We start from the raw sequence: 21,250 nt of genomic DNA on the forward strand, positions 1-21,250 counted from the left end.
AGCTGCAAAGAAGTGCTGAAATACAGGGAGGAAAGGGTACTAAGCTATCACTACCTAGGGTATCTGGCAATATAAAAGGCACTCCTCTAGTAGTCCTTTAAGAAAGAATTGTTTCTCTTGTTACAGGGAGACAATTTTAAATATCTAGTAACATTTCTGTAAGTTATATTTGTATTAAAATTTATTTTTTACTTCTTTCTGTAGGCAATTAAAAGTCTGGAAGATTTGATTTCAAAACATACCACAAATTTCAAAGGAAGTAAATCTACATGAAGAGCTACAAAGGGAGTTGATTTGAGAAGATACAGCGTTTGCAAAAATGTCTTCAAGTTGTGCGACTTCGGTGTTTGCTTTGATGATTTTGTGCTTTGCAGCTGCAGGTAGGTGATGTTATGTAAATCATGCATTCAGTGTAACTTATTGTATATATTCAGAATTATTGATCAAAAATACTTTTTCATCCTGGAAAAATGTAGGTCAGCTAAAGTTTATATTTGTGTCTAGGCTTTATATAAAACTGTTGTGATCATGAGTGCTGGTACGGTGATGTGAGGGACAATGCTGTTCCTGTAAGAGAGTCTTCTTGCACCTATGTTCCCTCTTAAAATCATTAAAGAACTGCAGCAGTAACTTGAATTACTTTGGTAATTTCTTTCTTTATTTTAAAAAAGGGAATTGCATGGTGCACGTATATTAGAAAGGGGAAGGTTGCCACGGAAGCCTTTGGGAGTGGAAGCAGGGTGGCTCTGCCAGCGTGATGCTGAGGCTGAACTATTAGCTGTGTCGAGAGGCTGGGTTTATTACCCCCGGGTGCAGGGCTGTGCTGGTGAAGCTGCGTTTCTTCAGAACCTGAGCTAGGGTCTCTCTACAGAGCTGGGCTGAACGGGCGCACCAAGTCAGCCCACTGCTGCCTTCAAGGTGTGTAATCCGGAATTAAGTTCCAATTACTTAGTTTATAAAAAGAAATTTATGACAAAATCCCCCGAAAATAAGTATGAAAGGTACCTAATAGGTCACTGAGTCCATCCTTCCTCCCCTGTTGGGTTAAACCTCACCTCGGTCATTCCGGACAGTTGTCTAATCTGTTTTAAAGTCAACTGTCAATGGTGGTGGCAAAGACCTTCTATTAACAGTTGTCAGTGTTACTGGAGGTCTCACAGGTTAGGAAGGTGCGTTGCCATTTATGGGGATTGTTCCTATCCCACATTTTGTCCTAGAAAGGGATTTTTAAAACAGTGTGTTGCAATAACTTGTGACAGCGAAAGGAAAGATCTGTAGAGTTCAAGTGCCTAGCTTATACTGTAGTTTCTTCAACTGCTGAAGTGATTCTTCTCAGTATGTTTGTTTGTCAAAGTTCTTCCCGTGGTCACAAGGGGAAGCCGCCTCTTATGTGTCCAGCTTGCATACAGCAGGGGTCGTTGGAGAAGAGGCCGGGTGGATATACAGTCAGTCAGAATGAGGTAGTGGGAAAAGTGGACACTGGACAGATGGCTTGCTTAAGTCTGAGATGGCCTCACTGTGGAAAAGATGACCAGCTTTGGAAGAGACAGGGCTGAGCAATTAAATGTGTTACAATTTGGCTTCCTTTCGTCGTCAGCATGGAAAATTATGTTGTTTCAAGCCCTCAGGCCTTGTGGGACTTTCTCTGGGGTTGACCTCCTGAAGGCATCCATCCAACATTAGTAACTTCGATTATTTAATAGTACGTGATGCTAACATTTTGCAATAGCTTCATTACAGATGAACTTTCAGCAATACAGGGCGTGTCTGAGTGTGCCTGCGGCTTGAGCTGAGGATATGAATGCTGGTCTTGGCTGAGAAGAGCGATTACTTGGAGCGAATCTGGCTCGTTATAGATGCGTAAAAATCTACTTTAAAAGAAAGTGCCAGTGTAGAAAATCAAAACTGTTTTAATTGATCACAACCACAATTGCATTTTGCTGCTGAGGAGATTGCTTGTCTAAAGAAGTCAGCTTACCTCCTAATGCCAGCTTTAATTAAAACCCACTAATTTAAAAGGGTTATCAAACGTAGTACTACTATTAGAAAGTTGTTCAGTAACCTTAGCGTGTCTGTCTCAAAGTTTATTGTGGTTTTTTTGGTTTTACTCCCCAATTCTGTGTTTTCCTCTGGCAGCTATTCTTGAAACAAACTCTTAAAAAAGTGCTGTGGCCTTGGATTTGATCAGATGCTTATTCATAAGTAGAGTCAGAATGATTTTGGCTGGAAGGGGCCTCTGGAAGTCTAGTCCAGCCCCCTGCTCAGAGCAGGGCTAGCTTCAAAGTTAGTTCTTTCTTGGAGGCTGATTCTTCCCGCTATCTGCATGGGAAGAAGATAACTGAGGGGAGTAGAAAGGGTCACAGTTCGGTAGGGGGAGGTGAGGAAGCACTATCGTTGTGGTTTCTAGCTGTGCCTATCCTGTGGGTTTTGGTTTTCTTCCATGCTTTTTATTTTTGCAATAAATTCTTAATGAGAACAACTAGTTAATGTCCTTTACAGAGCATCACAAGTACGGTAAGATAAGAGCAATAAAGAACTGATGGACTCTGATGAAGGCGGGGGGAGAGAGAGATCTCAGGCAGATATAATTACAACTGAGGAAGGACAGCTCTCTGAAGGTTTAGATCGAGCTTTTGCAACGTTTTAATGTTAGTAGTCACCGAGTCCTGTTAACCCAAACAATTATACCTCAAATGCAGGGAATTTGTGGCTATAGGTGAAATACGGGTGGGAGCAAGCAACGCGTTCTAGTCGTGTGCGGAAAAAGCTGTGGCAGATGCCCATGGGCCGTTATCAGCGTGATGGCCAGGGTACCGCAGGCTTGGCTCTTCGTTGCCGGTGTACGGAACCCGCGCTTTTTCAGGCTTGAACCATTAACATACTAGTATAAATAAAACTGAGAAGTATAAATAAAACTAAGAAGTATAAGTCAAATCCGTGCGTGCCTGTGGTGAAGCCTGGGGGAGGCAGGGGGCAGCATGCCACCTCCCTAGGGTGTTGATTTTTATCTATTGAGCCTTTTTCCAGCTTACTCTTTGTTTCTGAAGTAGTGAGGCTGCTGCAGGAGAGCACACCTTTCTTTTGTTTGCCAGTTCTACACTGACACTGCTATTATTGGTCTAGGTTTTGTTGCTGACTTTCCAGTATCTTCAGCATTGCTATCTTTTCAGATATAGGTGATCTTCTAGACAGAATATTTTGTGGTTTTCTTTTTTCTTTCCATTCTTGCTTTTTAAGGTACTAATGTGTTAAACATATCTCAAAAAACCCGTGAGTTAGATGACATGATGCACAGAGATGCATATTCAAACCTGAGCCACAAAACTGCATGTTTTTTATGCTAATAGCTTAAAGAATACACCTCACTAACTTTGCATTGAAAATGGTCTGTATGAATAGTCAAAGAATACTTGCCTATTTCTCTACCTCCTCTTACTGGCTGGATATATGTAGCTAAATGCTTATCTGAATCTGATTTACTTTTAGCTTGTACACAGATTGCTCATAAGCTCATATTTATGCAGCTTCAATTGTACAGAAAAAGACTGCAAAGAAAACCTTGATTACTGTGAGATTTTTCTTCCCCATGGAAAGTCCAAGGCAGGATGGAGAGGAGAATTGCTGGCAAACTATCTGCCTGTCTGAAGGAATTATGTTTTTGAAGTGGGCTTAAACTAAGGTCTGGCAACCTGCAGTAGGAACTCCACACAAACACTCAGAACTGCACACGCTACAGCCTTGGATAACCTCATAAGCAAGTCTGGCTTTGTAGTCTTGGGAGCAAAAATATTCTGCACTAATGTGGCTTAAATCAAAGGCTGAAACATATTTATTTTACTTGCTGGCAAATTTGTGCAGTTGGGTGCATGATGCATGTCTTGATGAAATGTCTTAAGAGGACAGCTGAAACACATATCTGCCCTAGACCCTGAGGGCCAAACCTTCAACAAGATAGGTTCTTCCATGAAGGAATGGGAAAATTTTTTTAACTTGAACTCCTTTTTTTCCTTTTTCTTTCCTGCCTTACTGTTCAGCTGGAAAGAAGATAGAAGGGTGATGCGGCCTGTGGATCTGCGCTGGCCAAGGGTCTCATTCCAGCCTTCTGGGGTAGATCCTCCGGTGGTGCAAATCATCAGCGCAGCCATGGCATCTGATACCAACCAGAATTTGCCCACGCAGCTATGTTCTCTTTCCCTCAACCCCCTTGACATTTGGTGTTGCCTGTGCTTGCCTTGTAGACGCCCCTCTCCTTGTGACAGAGTTTCATGGTTGTGGTCAGGCTGATGGAGAGACTGTAAGAATTGGATATATTGAAGAATTTACCCAATTTCTGTAACGCTGAGCTTACTGGCTTATCTGCTCACATTAGGTCTGTCTCTATGGTTTTCTTTCAGCAGCTCTTTATTCCCTGGTTCTCTACTGTATTGTTATCCTAGCTTTTTTTTCTTTCTTTCTACATACTTGTTCGTATAAGTAATCTTACGTTCTTCAGAGCATGTGTGCTTCGTTTTCAATAAGGCTGTTTGTAAGCTAATGTATCTTTTGGATCTGTGCCCCCCAGATATGGTGGTGATGGGGGCCATGATAATAAGCGTAACAACAGGAAGAAACAGGCCTTGTCATGACTTTTTTTTTTTAAAAGAGGAACTTCCCCTGACCTTGAACACTGTGTTTCCAAAAGCAATATAGAATCCTTCAAAGTATAATAGAAAGTCCTTCCACTGGAAGGTGAAGGACGTGATCTAAAAAAAAAAAAAAGAAATAATGCTGGGAGTCACTCACACAAATTTCCTTCCGTTTTAAACAGTGTTTGCTGGGTATTTCCCAGACGTAATTAAATTCTAAGTTTTATTTTTCCTCAAAATATTTGTTGCCAGAGGTGTGGGGGTTTTTGTTTGTTTAAATTGTGGTCAGAGGATGAGAACCGAGGGACAGAGGTTGGCCCTTGAATTATTAGGACTGAAGTAAAGCACAGGCTGGTTGTAACTTTTGAATGGCTAGAGATTTCACTCTCCACCTCCCTTTTCCTTCAGTTCTTTCTCATAACCAGCCAACCTCTGCCTCCCTTGAAAAACCACCCAGTAACTCCTGTCCCTTTACGGTCTGGATAGCAAGCCTTTTAGAGGACGAGATTAACCAGTGCTTGGAGCATTTAAAGACTTGCAAGCTCAGAGAAGAGTTAGAGGAGCAGAGGGCTGGTTCGTGTGCTGTGCCTCGCACGCCTTGTGTCTGTGCCGCTGCCACGCTCCGGGTCCGAAAGGCTGGGAGCCCTGCTGTAGTGGCTGTGAGGGAATGGCCGCGCTCTTAATGAGAGCCTATCATGCTCTCAGTTCAAAGAAATACTAATTAGGAACCACTGACTCGCTTTTAAAGGTGGAAATTGTTGGGTGGCTGGTTTGTTTTTTTTTTTTTAAAAATCCTTTCAGTATCCTGATGGTGATTTGAAGTATCTTAATGTCAGATGTTCGTCTGATAGGGAACCAAATGATGTATTCCTAACTTCATGTCAGTGAGCTTGGTGAGATAACTTTGGGAAGCCAAAAGATACATAAAAAAATTGATAGTTAATCTTCATTTCACACAAAAAGAAGTAATAACTTTCAAGCAGTAAATGATGTTTTTAAGTGAGCAATTTAAATGCAAAGACTGATCAAAACTGGGAAGCTAGACTAAATCTGTAGGTCTTCTGAATTAATGTTTCTTCAGCGCTGCCCTTTGGTGATCTATTCCTGCGTAAATTAAGTTTTTAATCTGGTCTTCCCTCTGTCTCTCAGCCAACTCAATTCAGTCAGCTCCTGTGTAACTTCTGTGTGGTTTATGCATAAACAGTATTTTTATCTTCCAGAAATTTTAAAGAACTTTTGGGTGTCAGGATACAGAGAAAGGTTATATATTTTAGAAGAGGTAATTGTATCACAGACTTGGAATGGCTTGAACTCAGCAGACTGCGTTTTTCCTGTATCAGCAAGGCTCTGAAGCTATAAACAGTTGAATTTCGGCAGAGTTCTGCACCCACGTGGAGCAGTAGGATGTGGGGTTGTGGGTCCTGATTCAGCAAAACAGCTGAGCATGTATCTAAGTGCTTTGCTGAACCAGAGCATTTATTAGTAAAACTGAAAGTCTGGTTCTTTGATTAAAACTGACTCTGGATGATGCCAAAGGAATTTAAGAAATATTAAGCCCATAATGCAGTACTTGAATTGTATAGATGCAGGCAAATGTCAGCATTACTGAGTGTCTCTGGAGGGAAGTACTCAACTGATGAAAAATAGTTTTGCGAAAAATTTTATGGCATGGAATGGTGAATGGCATTAATCCTTGTCTTTCTAAGGAAATGTATTAAGGGTTTTTTTTAAAGAGAAACTAGTCTTTAACAAGTTCTAAGCATCACATAATTATTTTATAAATACCATGCTAAAAATAATTCTTTTGTTTTCTGAAGGGAATTGGGATTTAGGATTTTGCTTGTAGATCTTTTAATATCCTTTCTCTACTGTAGGCCCTTGTTAACTCTTTCTTAGCTTCTCCATTTATCATTTGTCTTAAAATTAGCACAAACCCTTCTAGTCTTTAACAAGTTCTAAGCATCACATAATTATTTTATAAATACCATGCTAAAAATAATTCTTTTGTTTTCTGAAGGGAATTGGGATTTAGGATTTTGCTTGTAGATCTTTTAATATCCTTTCTCTACTGTAGGCCCTTGTTAACTCTTTCTTAGCTTCTCCATTTATCATTTGTCTTAAAATTAGCACAAACCCTTGATCTCTTTAACTAATAAAAAAATGGAAAGGGTGTATTTAGTTAACTAAAGATGGTATTTTTGTCTTGTCTAACGTCAGGGAGAGGTACAGAAGATTTCTGAACCCAAGGGTCTGCAGAGTGAAGTGGTAGGTACTCTGGGACATACCTAAAAAACCCTTGTCTTCTAACTAGTATGTATTTGCCATTTAATTTTTTTCCTCTTTTAATTTTGATGGGAGAATAATTTTATCTCAGCTATTGATATGTTGAACCTGCTTACCTTGTCTCTACAGAATTCTGACTTTATTTTGTGCTTGCTTGTTTCTTTTGCTGCAAAATAATATAAATTCTGTCATTTGGACTAAGCAGGGCCTGTGCAAGCATCAAACAGCACAGTTTTATCTGTTGCCACAGGAAGAATTAGGCTCCAAGGGCTGTAGCACCCCAAACCCAGCATTCCCGAATGTGATCCTAAGGTGTCTCAACAAGAAATGGAGCATCTGCTATTAGAAAAAGAGTTGTTACTTTCACATGAAAAATGTATTGAGTTTCTGCAAGTCTTTCTCAGTGGAAAAGCTTATCAAAGAAATATATTTGCATGTATCAACACTGTTGTTTCACGACTGATTATGTTATAGTATAGAGAGAATACAGGGACCAGATACATTCCTTTTCAAAGAAGAGAAATAATTTCATCCTCTGTAGCTAATGACAATAAAAGGAACTGAAGTCCCTCAGGCTGTAAGTCATAGGAGAGATGAATTTGGAGTGAAAAAAACGTATTCAGCACAAAGACTCTGTGCCATGTTTCATTACCTGAAGGCATTGAGTTGGATTCATCTTTGGTGTAAACTTGTTTTAAGTCAATGGAATTTCACCAAGGATAAATTTTTGACCCCAGGTGACAAAAGCAAAGGTTTTTAATAATTCCGTAAAGTGCAGCTGCTTCAAGCACAGTATGCTTTTCTTCGTATTTCTAAGTGTAATTTATAAAAGATGGAGTTATTGTTCCCTTATTTGGCAACTACTACACTGTGGGACTTACTAATAGGCAGTTAATAAAAAAGGGATTTTACCTGTCAGGGATGGAAAGAACTAAACCGAAACGTCGTTACTCTCATTATTGGAAGCGGTGCATAGAAGAAGCAACAAAAAAAGGAATTCAGGGTTAGGCGATGGAAACATTTGTAAGATTTGTTGCTGTTTTACCTCTTCAGCAAAAAATTTACTTTCCTCTGAAAGAGGTTTGGTGTTTTGGTGGGTGTTGGTTGTTTTGTTGTTGTTGTTGTTTTGTTTTTAATTTTTTAATGTATTTATTTTACTTAACACTTGGAGCCAAGAGTGGGTGAGGAATTGATTTTGTGGTTATCTTCAGTTCTTGTCCTCTTTTCTTTTTCTTCACTTCCTAAATGACCAAATTTGCCTTGTGTCTGGAAAGGAGGGTTGATGCAATTTATCTTGGAATAAATAGGATTTTCCTTCATATTATTAATTTCCATTTAAATGGAGCATATGTCCTACTAGAGATTCTCCTCAAGCTATTTTGATTCAAGCTACTAAGTCAAGCTGACATTTTTTCCTTCAGAAGATTGTGCGCCTTTTATTAACGTGTAAAAAATCAGCGGGGGTAAATGGCCACTTAGCATCGCAATGTCACGGGGTTCCTTAGGCTTCAGCAACGGTATGGAAGTGAGTAAAGGCGAAAAGGTTATTTGAAAAATGTAGCTGTTGCTGAAGTAGCTTAACGTAGTTCAGTTTGCACGTTTGGGGTTGCTTTAAGGAAATCTGTAGAAGATGAGAAACCTTTACAGCAGTAGCCACACATCGTATATATTTGTGTGTGGGGTGTGTGTGTTTAGTCCAATTTTTAGGGTGATTCCTGGTTCCTCTTGGGAAACTGAAGCATAAAACCTCCGTGCGGCTCAGGGCATGGCTGGGCAGTGTGCTGCCTGCTCCGCTGTGTCCGAGGACCGCGGTGGAGTCTTCTCCTGCCCGCTGACTGACACGTGCTTTTCATACAGCCAACACGCAGCTGCCCTGTGTGACTCGATGCGCGTATGTTCGTCCTGCGTGGTGACCAAATGTAAATGCCTGTGTCTGAAGGACCCTTGGGAGAGGGTGGAGTGAGTTACGGGCCGTCAGAGCGATTCTCCCCAGCTGTGGCCTGTCCTCGGCCCTGAGCAGGGACTCCTGGAGAACAGCGCAGCGATGCCTGGGCCGACGGCTGGATCAATTCTTCCCGTGGAGTCCCTGTGGCCTGATGGCCATAGGTGTATTAAATGCATAGGACTAACCTATGAGCCTCGGCTTTTGACTGAAAGATGAAAGGCTTGTATCTGGATTAGTGACTTTCTCTGTGATCTCGCCACGAGTTATTTCATCTCTCAATCTTGGTCTCTTGATAGGTAAAACAGATGCGCTCTGCCCCATGGTCTTCCATGCAGGACTGTTTGAAGGGCTAACATAATAGCTTTAAAGTACTTGGATCACATCGGTGCTAACTGCTGTTATCTCATTAATTCTTCAAAACCTCCCCCCAGCCCTTTTTTGGAAGCATGAAAATGGCCAAGGTTTTATTTAAAGGTCTGTCAGACTTTTTGCCTGCCTTGCTTGTGTTTAGACTAATGGATGCTGAACTGCAGCAGTTCTTTGTGATCTCGGATAAGGAACAAGGTGGTTGAAGTTTTGGCAAGTCATAAATTAGTTATGATGTCCTGAGGAGTGTCTTAACTGATGGAGTTGCTTCTCTTTTCTCTTTCTCCTCCTGCCATGCCAACCCTTATTTAAAAAAAAAAAAAAAAAAGAAAAAATTAAAAAAATCACTTTTTTTACAGGCAGTAGAACCAGTCATACTCGAAGCAAGGGGATGGGAAGTATGAGACCACTCTTACTTTGCTGTAGGCAAAAGGGTTTTCAGGTGAAATGTGACTCTTCTCTTGCATCATTAGAAGAAAACTTACAACAGCAGCTAGGACTGTGTTACCTCCCGTGCATAGTTTGAGCAACATGTTAGACGTGTAATATGTGGCTTCAGTTTCTTGCATGAGGGCAGACTTCATCTTTGGAGATGATTTGTTAAACTATGTAATTTGTAAAGGTTGCCAGTTTTCTGCATTTTCTGCTTTGAAATGTTAGGTCAGTCTGGCAAAATCTCCTTTTATAGCACTAATGAATTCAAAGCAGTAATTAATTGTTCTGTGGGATATTTTCACCTTCAAGCTGAAAATGTAATGGGTATTTGAGAAAATTGGCAAGAAAACTGTTCAGAGATTACCTTGGATATTACTTGTCTCAGTTGCTTTTTGGAACTAGGCCAGTAGTAGTTGTTTTTCTTGCTGAAATAGTGCTTGTGGCCATACTGTTCGCTGCATTCGCTTTCATTCTCCCAGTGCTAATGTTTGATCTCTGTGATAACATGTATCGTCACAGATGGAAGTGAGAGCGCTAAAATATGCATCATAGGAAGGAGACTCTGAGGTTTTTTTGAAAGATTACAGTTGTCTAAACTGTAACACCTAGGCAAATGCTTCTCCGGTGTCTCTTGTTAAAAGGCCAGCAAACTGACTTTAGTAATAGTTTCTATAACAAGAAAAAAAAAATCATGTAACGAAAATGCTCAGAATAAGGAATGTTTCATGCCAGTAGCAGAAAAATAAAAGCAGTCCTGAAAAAGACCCTGTTCTGTTGCTTGTGAATTCTCTTGAAATCTCTGTTCTCTTTTATTTTTTTGAAATCAGCAAAGCTAGGGTTTTTTTTAAGCAATTTCATGCCCAAAGTAAAACAATGTTTAAGACTTTCTGTGGTGGTTGATTTTGAATAAAAGAATTTTAACAACTAAAGATACTTAATTCTAGGTCTCTGTTACATTTACTGGATCTCAAAAGTACATTTGCAGCAAGAAGCCTGTGAGTAAGTCAACTCTTACGAATACCAGACTGAACTTCAACTTTATTGATATGATTCAGGAGAAAAGAATTCTAATGAAACAGTTCTGAGTATTGAGCTGCTTAATGGTGTTGTTAAAATCTTCCTGTATGCAGAGAAAACCTAACCACCTAATTCTTCTGTTTGTTTCAAAATCAAACAAGCACTACACAAAAGTAGTCAGCACACTACACAATAGTCAGCAAAAAACTGTCTAAGACATTTCAAGTAAAGGTTGCTAACAAAGAACTCCTTCCCCGCCCCCCCGTGTTGAGGAGTCCTAGAATGTAGTTTCCCTCTTTCTCCAGAGAAATAATAATGCACTTAAGATGGTTTTATAGGTCAAGCGTTCATGTATCTGTCTATGATTTGACAAGATTGCTCAAAGAAAAAGTAGAGTGAAATTGGGATTTATTAGGGAGGATTTCTGAGCAATGAATCAGTGCTTTTTTGGCCTAGTGGACTGGATTAATTTAATTAGAGCAATAAACATTTTTTTGTTCTACTTGACTGAACTAATTAAGTTGATTCAGTTCTGATAGCTGTGTTGTCTCCTTGTTCCAGTTGCTTTCATTAAATTTTTGAAAGGAGCAATTCTCTGTTCCAGTAGAAGGGATATGATTTTTCTCTAGTGCTCCTCGGTGCCAGCCTGTATGCTGGCGTCCCAGTGCTCCTTGGTGGGGTCCCGTGCTGGAATACTTCTCTGGGGATTCAGTTTGCTGCTTCGCGGGCTACAAGCCCCTGCAACTGGAAAGGGTTCATGTTCAGACCATAACTTTCTGCACAGAGTCGCTACGTCTTCTGCCCCTTAATCGCATTCGAAACCAGTCAGTAGGTGTCTGATCCCAATATGGTCGTATAACATTACATCTCTAGGACAAATTTATGGCAGAAGTTTTAAAGCAGTGTAGCGAAGCTCCTTCTTCCTTAATGGAATTAATCCTAGGGTTCATGTCCTGCAGCGGTAACAATACAGTTGACCTGGTCTGAAGTCTTTTGATGTTCCTCCTCCATTTGTGATACATGGGTTTGTTTGCCTTTTCTTCCTATCCACTTGTTATGTTAGGTCCTCCGTGCTATTTTGTTAAATAGGCCACAGTTAGAGAGATTTAGTGGGAACCTGCTGTGCGAGGGCTGTAGTGCCAATGAAGGGACTCGCGCTATTACTCGCTTTCAGTGGGACCCTGCAGTGAGCATGATGCTCTCTGCTCCCCTCTTTCCTTGGGGGTACGTTCTTCCTCCTGTGTCGAATACCTCACTGTAACTATTGGTATCTGAGATGTGTATTAGTACGTTTCCTTAGCCTGGGTGATCTCATCACTAATGAGTCTTTGATGCCTTTGTAATGCTCCTAATATACACATAGAGCAGCTGGCACAGACTTTTTAAACAACCATCTTTGTAATCTCCTGGATAATCTCAAAGAACATTTAAATACAACAATGCAGTTACATTGGAAGTTTTTAATATAAACATATTTTCTTCATACAACGGCTTAACAATGTATTGTGGGTTATATATGGGGTCTCTCTTTGCATTTATGGTGAATGAAAACTGCAGTTGACTGTCCTAGGTGGTTAACTAAACTGTTAATGATTATATTAAGGGCAGCTAAAGAATTGGTGAATGAGAGTACACTTCAGTGCTTTATTTCTGAATATATCTGATTTTTTACTGTAGCCTTGTTATCCAGAGAAAAGGGCGTTTGTGCTCAACAAGAATTTTGTTCCATCTTTTCCAGCCAAGCTTGTGGCACTGGTAGTAGGGCGGAGAGCAGTGGGACTGCTGAACTGCTCTGCCTTGTTTCTCTCTTATTATGAGCCAGGTCTGTGTTGACTTTGGGGGGGTGTGTGTGTGTGTGTGTGTGTCTGTTTATTCGGTTGTTTGTATCCCATTAGAAAATGTTGGTGCCACTCTTCCTTTGATCAGAAGGGGGTGGCTTTTTTACAGTAGGGATACGGCCAGGCTCATGCTTAAGCAAGTAACTTCCCTTGCAGTGTAATGTTAAGACTGCCTCTGCATTGTACGGCCAGTAAATTATCACGAGTCTCATGAGATGTTAGTAAAATAATGGGTATCAACTTCATTGAAGGGAATGGAATTTTAACCACTGGTCCACTGATAGGGAGAACAAGTTTCAGCCTGGCTCCTGTCTGCTTACGTGACAGCTTTTGAAGTCCTAGAAGAGCGGTTTTCCCTGCACCTTCATGATTGCTAGAGCAAATACAAGGACCCTTGAAGGTGGGTGGCAGGGGTAGTGGAGCCTCCCTTTTTTGCAGCAGCTCATGTTTGCACTAGATCAAAACTGACTTTCCTCTTACAGAAGTAGAGTATCGAAGTATTGTTCAAGTATTTTGAGTAACTTGATCTGTGGTTCACCTGGTGGCACAGTTAGACATCAACCACCAAGTAAAACATGTCCTGTCAGAATTGGAGCATACGGCAACAAAATGATTTGATTTACTGGCATAGCTACGCCTCCTTACCCAAAAGTACACGAAAAGCTGACAGAAATGCTTTTTTGTTCATGTGACTGGTGTAACTGTACCCGTAAGAAGGGTTTGCCAACTTAGGAGAGTTTCCAACAGTGATATACAATACATTATGGAAAGGAAATGCACCATTGTACAATGCATTGTTGAAATGCAATGAAAAAAACAACAAAAAAAATGCTTTTCCTATTAAAATCGTTAAATAAATGAGAGGCAGCAGTCCTTGTCAGGACTCTGAGCTGGAACCCTTCACACTCAGTGCATTACGCTACAGTGCTCGCAAGTGAAAGCCTGAAACATCTGAGCTTATCTAAACCCTACCAAACAATATGAAAAAAAAAAACCTTCCAGTGACTTAACCGGGCCCCGTATTAGGTTCTTTGCTTGTTTTTTATTTGTATTAAAATGCCATTTATTTAATATCCAACTTTTGTCAGCTGGGAAAGACAGTCCCTAGCTCTTGTTTTTTCCCCAAAATCAAAACCTGATGTTACCCCCCAATTATGGATATGTTGAAATGGGTCATTTGAATGTTATTTTATTTTACAAAAATAATAGTAGTAATTAACAACAATATATCCAGGTATGTGAGACGCATAGCAGTGGCCACCTTGAAACTGTTATAGATTCCATCAAAACAGATTTTACTGTATGAACTGCCACCACCAAGTGCTGACTCAATGATAGCTTTTACGTGCACCTCTAATGTTTAGCAGGAAGAGATATTACTCATTTTACTTAATGCCCTTTCTGGGGGACCGTTTCAAAGCTTGCAAAGTGTGTATGAGGCCCCACAGACTGCTGACTCCACTGCAAAGTTATTTTACATCTAGTAAGTTCCAGGATATTGTGACTGTTTTCTAAATAACGCTATCCTTTACTGATCGTACTTGAAAACAAAGTTGCGCTGTTCCAAGTGTTGCCAAGTCACTTTGAAAGTCTCACTGTAAGGTTTCTCAGTGCTCACCCCGTATGTAGGGCTGGGCCATTGGTTTGTCTTTTTGTTGGAAGGGAAAAGCCACCCTGCTCACTGAGGTATCTGCTTCCAGTTAAGTCGTGTGGCAAGAAAGCTTCTGTGAGCTTACAGCATGAACATCTTCAGGCTTTTACATTTAGTTGATATTTTGTAGTTAGTTTTTACAGAACCTACCTGGATTTTTTTTTTTTTCCCCCTGAAGTCCTGTTTGTTTGATTGTTCAAGAAGAAGCATGTAGAGTTTGTGTGTACTGGAAAAGACAATGAATCGTACTCCATCGCTGACAGTTGGGTTCCCCGTGTGAGTCCCTGCCGTCTGTAGCATCAAGGGGGCTCTTGCCTTCTTCAGGCAAGCCCTTAAATGGGAGTTGAACCCTTGCCATACAGGGAGATGGGTTTCGGCACCTGTGGGGTCTCTGCGAGGGAAGTACTTCAGATGTGCCTGTGAACATTTTATATTTTCTTGAAACCTGAATCGGCTCTGAGGTTCCCTGAGACTTTTTTCCAGGCAGCAGTGATACTAAGATACACGCTTTATAAAGGCTGTGTTAGCATTGGGCACAAATGACTTATTTCCTGAGTTAAAACTCCTTTCCCCAACTTCCCTTTAAAAAAAAAAAAAGCGCAAAAGTCAATAAAAGATTATTTGAGGAGAAGAGCCATTGTGATTTCATATGGAGGCCATCTCAGTTCTCCCTTTATATCTGATGCTCGCCTGGGAGTATACACTGTACTCATGTCCTGGGCTTGAATTGTTTTCAACTTATTAATAGTTTTGAAAATGTATTTAACAGTTAACTGCCAATGTGCATGCTCTTTTTGGTTACAGCTAACAAGCAGCTGGTCAGTACATTAACAAAATTTGGACTCGGTTAACTCTTGTAGAACCACATCTCTGCATTTCTTCAAATGCCCTTGTCAGAACTATATGGGGAGAAATCTGGTAGGATAAAACCAAGGGCACATGCTTAATAAGGGAAGAAATGAGCAGAAGGAATTCAAGGAGGAGAAAATCTTCTTGTATTTTGGAAGGGAAGAAGGGGTGCAACGAGCAGGGCGTGAGTTGTTTCCTAGATAGAAAGAAGATGAGTGTGTGGTAGCATTTAGTAAGAAACTCCTTAAACAAAACTTTACCTCAAGGGAAATGGAAAGAGAGACATTAGTTAGTAATTCATTTAAAAGATCTGGCTAATATTGCAGATCGCTTTTTGAGAGATATTTCTTAAGTGAGCAATTTTACTTGTTCGTTGAGAATGATTTTGTTCTGGTGTGGGGTTTGTTTAATTTCTGGTGGAGGTCTGGAGGGCAGAGAAGAACCTCAAGGGTACTAGTTAGTAAGTGTTTTATTTTACAATTGAATCCATATTCTCTTATGGTTACTTTAGCAGCTTTGAAAATCTCATTGCTTGACTCATTCTGTCAAAATTTACATTTTAGATAGTCAAAATCATGCCTGTCCAGTGATGAGCCTTTCTCTTTCCAATGAAGAAGGGGCGCAAGTGTAGGATATATACGGCCAAATCTTTTTACATGTGGCTGCCATCTGCGCGAGCTAAATTACTCCCTATGAATCAGGCATACAATATGCGTGCTCTCTGTTCTGTATAAAGATCTGCTCCCAAGTTGTTTAGAGTCATCCTTTCTCACTCTCCATTTAGTCCTTTCTCTGGCAAATCTCCTATGGACCTCATCTGGATTCTTGCCTGATTAAGGACTAAGCACTTGACCCTGTGAGATAATAAAAACCCAGCATCCCCACAAGAATTTACAGATTTCAATGGGAGCTGAAGGCGGTATGTGCTGCTAAAGTGTTCAGCATGTATGCCGGGTTTAAGGTAATGATTTCAGGACTTGGCTGTGTTACAGTGTACGTACTTGCTGGCCCTAACTTGATTAAGCTGCAAGTATATTACCATGATTTGAATCCTCTATGGAAAGGAAAACACATGGTCTCTCTGTGGATTTTGTGGCTTATTTAGAATGAATTTTCATTTTCTGAATGTGTATATTGAGATGTTCCTCACTAGAAAGTTCCAGTTTATTGGTACTCGTATTCTTTTGGAGCTGTTTTTCTAAAAGCAGGGATCCAAGAGCAGATTGCTTTGGGAAGTGGAGGCAATGAAATTGTAAGATCTAGGAAGGGTTGTAACTTTGACTCTTATTGCACACAGCCTTCCAAAATGATTCACCGTTTCCTTAAAAGATTCCGGTATCTCCAAGTTTTTGTTAAAAACAAAGAAACACAAAGCTAATTATCACATCCCGGAAGAAAACACATTACAGAATTAGGCCATATAATGAGATAATGAGCACAGTTGGGTAGTGACCTTCAGCTCGTTGTGTACATAATGCCCTTTAGACTTTCTTTATTTTAACAGAGCAGACTACGCAAAACCAAGGCTTCGCATTTAAAAAAGAAAAACGGAACTCCCACAGAATCTCACAGGGGAGAAGGGGGGAAGAAGTATTGAAGTATTGAAATTCTCACACAATCCCCAAATTAGCTTTTAATTCAAAAACAGCTAAGTGTGTAATGCAGTTTAATGTGCAAGTAATTTCTCACATAAGAAAAAAATTGCTCTTTAATGTTGTAATACTGCTTATAGGTTTCTCTCTGAACTCTATTGTGCCTAGGCGTAGGGAGGGGCCTGAAACCCAATTTTAAGTTGAAAGTATAACTCTTAGAAGACAAAAATTTCTTGAGTTGAAGGCTACAGCATGGCTACAGGATGCCTACCAAGAAAAGCACATTGTCTTGAAAAGCAAACCACAAACATAGGTAGTATTTAATTAAAGCAACGTTTGTTGAAAATGTAGATATATGTGTCACCTAAAGAACTAGGTAGCTTTTTCGTGGTAAAGCTCTTTTAGTCTTTCAAGACTGGCATTTCTGTTTTCATAAAAACATTTTTCTGTGCATATATATCTTTTTTTTTTTTTTTCCCTATAATTGGCTTCATATAAGGTTCATGGGGCTGGGTTACACTGTGATTGGACACGTGGTAGTATCTGGTCAAACAAGATAACACTTGTGTGTTAAAACACGTCACGCTTGTTATCTTCCTGCAACGTGGACTTCTGTTGTGATGACCTGGTGACACACAGTGTTTATGCAGAGGTTGCATAAACCTCTATGCCTATATACTATGCACAGTATAGCCGAGGTTGGATGCTTGTAAGGCAAGCAGAATGGATACCCTTTTGCTAAGGCCCAAGTGATGCCTGCTCCAAAGAGCTTATCATGAAAAAAGGTACGAAACAAAGACTGGCAAAGGCGTTCTTGAACATGCAGCAGGGTGTAAAAGATGATGATTATCAACCAATAAATTTGTGGTCATTTAACTTTTATTGTAGAGGCTTAAGGAAGTAAATATGGGGTTCGACTGAGAAGTGAGCAGCTGTGAAAAGAAAGAGTAGGAGGCAAAGACTGTGAAGGAAAGAATTGGAGGAAATAAAGCATAATTTCTGTTATCAAATCTGTATCGTACAGTTCATGGATGTCACTGATACATGGGGGAAAGCAGGAAGGAGGAGGCATAAGGGCTTCCCCCTCACCTGTAAATGCCCTTGGCTGGCTTCAGCTGGGGAAGTCCTCTGTGTCCCCCCAGACGGTGTGGAAAGGAGCTGGTAGGGTGCAGTGCCTGGAAGAGGAGGGACATGTGCCTTCGTGCCCTGCTTCTCCTGGCAACTGATACAAAATAATCTTCCCAGTCCCAATTTTCCTTAAATCACTCTGAGATTTCAATTTCAACAGAGTTCATATGGCTGGTGTTGTGTTTCATGGCTGGACTAGTGCGTTCAGGGGAGTGGAAGATCAGGCAGGGCATGGGGCATACACTGTACGGTGACACTCTGGCCGGGTGTTGTATGATTACATACTCCCACCGTCAGTTTCTCTTCCATTCAGTGTGTTAAACAATATGCGCTTTTTTTTTTTTTAAAGGAAGATGTGAATAACAGTTAAGTGGTGGTTTTTGTGTAAAGCATTCAAAGAGAACATGCTGTGTTAGGTAAATAGGGTTAATCTGAAGTCTCATTTAAAAGCCACCGAGTTATTTGCCTAAGGACAAGCTCACTTTTTCAACTGCTAAATTTCTTTTGCCCTATAAATTAGTGGTGGTAATGTTAACAGGTTATAAAAGGGGAAAATATAGCCGTGGAGTCATGTTAGTGGGAACCATTTATCTTAAGCGCTAAGCTGCTCTTTAAATGATAGTTACGTATTTAGGAAACCTACATCTGTTTTGCTGAGTCCAAGTATTTCAAAAGTCTCAGATCCTTGACTCTCTGAAAATACTCTGAAAAATATTTGTCTAGGCTTATAGATGGACCTGGCATTTCTGGTTTAGGTCATCTTGCTTCGAGATAACTTCACTGTGGTGATGGCAACGCTGAGATGTGGTGGAATGGCCTGTGGACTAGCGGAGGGGTTGGTTGGTTGTTTTTCACACTTTGGTATTAGCTTAACAGCTTGAGTTTAATATGTAACATCACTCTTTAAACAGAGCCTGTTTTCAGAGTGTGGTGTAAGCACTGAGCTTGTTAATGTTCAGGTATTGTTTCTGTTGCTTCTGGTCAGCCTTTCAAAACAGGGATTTCTTAGGCCACTTGACCTCTGTATTCCACTCATCCTGTTGAGTCAGCCTTATTAAGAGGACAAAGTTCAATTTCTTCCAGTTTTGGGAGGAAAAAACAAAGACGGTTTCTGCTTTTCATAGCTATAATCCAAAAGCAGTTGGCTTGAAGAGCAGATCTACTTATTTAATTGTCTGAATATTGACAGTTTTATAGAAGCAGCAGATGAGAAAATATATACACTTGATCTGGACAGGTATTGTGCCCAGCGAACAAACCTCCAGATGTTATTGATGAGATGATGTTTGTTTTTTTGGGTTTTTTGGGTTTGGTTTTTTTTTTTTTTTTTAAAAAAAGCTTTTTTATGGCTGAAGACCAAAGATGCAGCTGTTGTTTTTTTGGGTTTTTTGGGTTTGGTTTTTTTTTTTTTTTTTAAAAAAAGCTTTTTTATGGCTGAAGACCATAGATGCAGCTGTTTATGATTAGATGGTTTCAGAGCTGGTCTGAATCAGAGGTGCTTTTCCTCATATAGAAAGCTTTCTCCTCCTTTGAGGCAACAAACTGTGTATCAAGTCATCCTGCACAATAAAAACCAGTAATGGAAAGGGATTTGAATTTTGTCATTCAAATTCTGTGTTGATGACTCAGACTTTCTGGTTCCTGGCTCTGTGTATGGTGGGTATGACTGATCATCTCTCTGTGCTGGAGAGGCTGGTGTCTTTAATACAGGTACCTGGCAGCCGGTGGTCATCTTGGCATGACCCCAACAGCCAGTTGGGCGGAATGGATGCAGACATCGAAATACATGCAATTCCCAGAAACAACATGTTTTAAACCTACTTTGAGCTACTTTTGACCACTTGGGCTTCATCTGTATTTAAGATTCAATCTCTGTTAAGTGTAGCTGGCCTCGAGTTAGATGTTGCCTGCCTGCAGCAGGCTACCCAAGGCTATCAGAAAGTAGTCTGCTCTGCTCTTTTTCACCATGTCTTTTTCTGCCTGGAAGCTTCTTCTGGACGGAATAACAGGAGTTTGGCTGTTTGTTCAGGACTTTCTGGGATCTAGGAGCTTGGTTAAAGCAACTGTTACTGGTCTGGAATTGCTTCCAGGTGTTTGGAAGTCCTGGACAACAGGCCGCAGTGCGTGGACGTACTGGATGCAGGTGCTACATTGCTGTATAGCCAGCCAGGGTCTCCCCATGGGAACGCTGAATTGGAATGAAAATCCTTCTGCTTTTGAAGGGAAGGACTGGACATTGCAGATCATAATTTTCAGGTTTTGTTGTGGTTGTTTTTTGCGTTGCTAGCTGACAAATGGTCACTGCTGTTTATATTGGAAAAAGATCAGTGAGTGCGGGGAAGACAGCATTTCACAGTGATCCAAAAAGAGTTTATCCCGAGCTCTTCTACTGCAGGGCATTTGTGTACAAGCAAGCTCTTCTGCCATGGCCGGAAGACTTTAACTTTTAACATTGACCCTTCCTATATCCTTGTAAATTTCTCCCTGGACATACTGTGATATTTTAGCAAATCACCCTGTTTGGTTAGTTATGTAGGTGAAGCTGGGTGTGGTGTGATAGTTATTTTAGGCCTTCAGATAGTACGGTGGTCTTGAAAGGTGAATGTGTAGAGAAACTGTCTGCAAAATAAGAGATGTGCAGTAGTTTTCAAATCTGTAGCATCTTGTAAACGTACGTTTTGTCCCATAAAAAGATGCTATAACAGTAACCTGGGATAATTATAAGAATCTGTAAAACAAACAGGGTTTACTCAGGATCTGTTTAATCAGAACAGTAAGTAAAACTTCCTGATCCTCATTTTCAGCTTTTTTTTTTTTTTTTTTTTAATAGCGTTCCCCCCCGCCTTTCCCCCTCCCCTGAAAGCTAGAGGTAGGTCTGACTTGGACTGAGAGCTGACCTGGTGAAAGCATTTGACAGCTCCTTCAGTCTCCTTGAAAGATGATTCTGTCTGGATAAAAAGCATTAGGTTAATTCAACAAGAGTAAGTAACTTTATGGTATCTGAAGGACTGTGCCATGGGGTCCCAAATATGTAAATGAATTGAGGCTACAGTGTATCTGTTCGTTAAATTATTAAAACCATTCAAACTTCAGACTTCTCCCACATCAGGTCTAATACTGCTACATCTAAGATGATCTTCACAGTGTAGCTGTAAACACAGTTTCCAGAAGCTTAACACAGAAAGTGAAGATGAGGAGGAGAGGGCTGTGCTGAAATGCGATTTGGTTACCACTTAAAAAGGAGGTAGCCCCAGTCTTGCCTTCCATCTGAGGTATTAATAGTGGGCTTACGGGAACGCTGGTTAGGGAAGCAATTTTAAGAGACCTTGTGTCATGACTGCAATGTCCTGTCATTGTAAATGGTGACTTTAGTAATGCTGAGGAAAGTAAACGAATTTGCTTCAGGAAAAGCTTTTATGTTCAAAAACAACAGTCTCCTGCGTGCTCTTCAAAAGTGGAACAAATACCTTTATATGACTTAAGTGTGATTGATTGTTCTCATTTCCACTGAATTTTTTGTC

The 21,250-nt window shown here is 40.4% G+C and overlaps 1 protein-coding gene across 1 annotated transcript in view; it reads left to right on the plus strand.

Moving 5' to 3' along the window:
* Positions 1-208: 208 nt before the first annotated feature.
* LOC103908170 (transforming growth factor beta receptor type 3-like) overlaps positions 209-21,250 on the plus strand; it is a gene marked incomplete at its 3' end in the record, with an annotated part of 58,915 nt that continues 37,873 nt past the window's right edge. Inside the window, exon 1 of the mRNA XM_009290496.2 lies at positions 209-380. Within this exon, the coding sequence (XP_009288771.1) occupies positions 320-380 (61 nt within the window). The remainder of the gene's footprint in view (positions 381-21,250) is intronic.

The sequence above is a fragment of the Aptenodytes forsteri genome, unplaced genomic scaffold (genome assembly GCF_000699145.1).
Source record: "Aptenodytes forsteri isolate BGI_AS27 unplaced genomic scaffold, ASM69914v1 Scaffold237, whole genome shotgun sequence".
Taxonomy (NCBI): Eukaryota; Metazoa; Chordata; class Aves; order Sphenisciformes; family Spheniscidae; genus Aptenodytes; species Aptenodytes forsteri.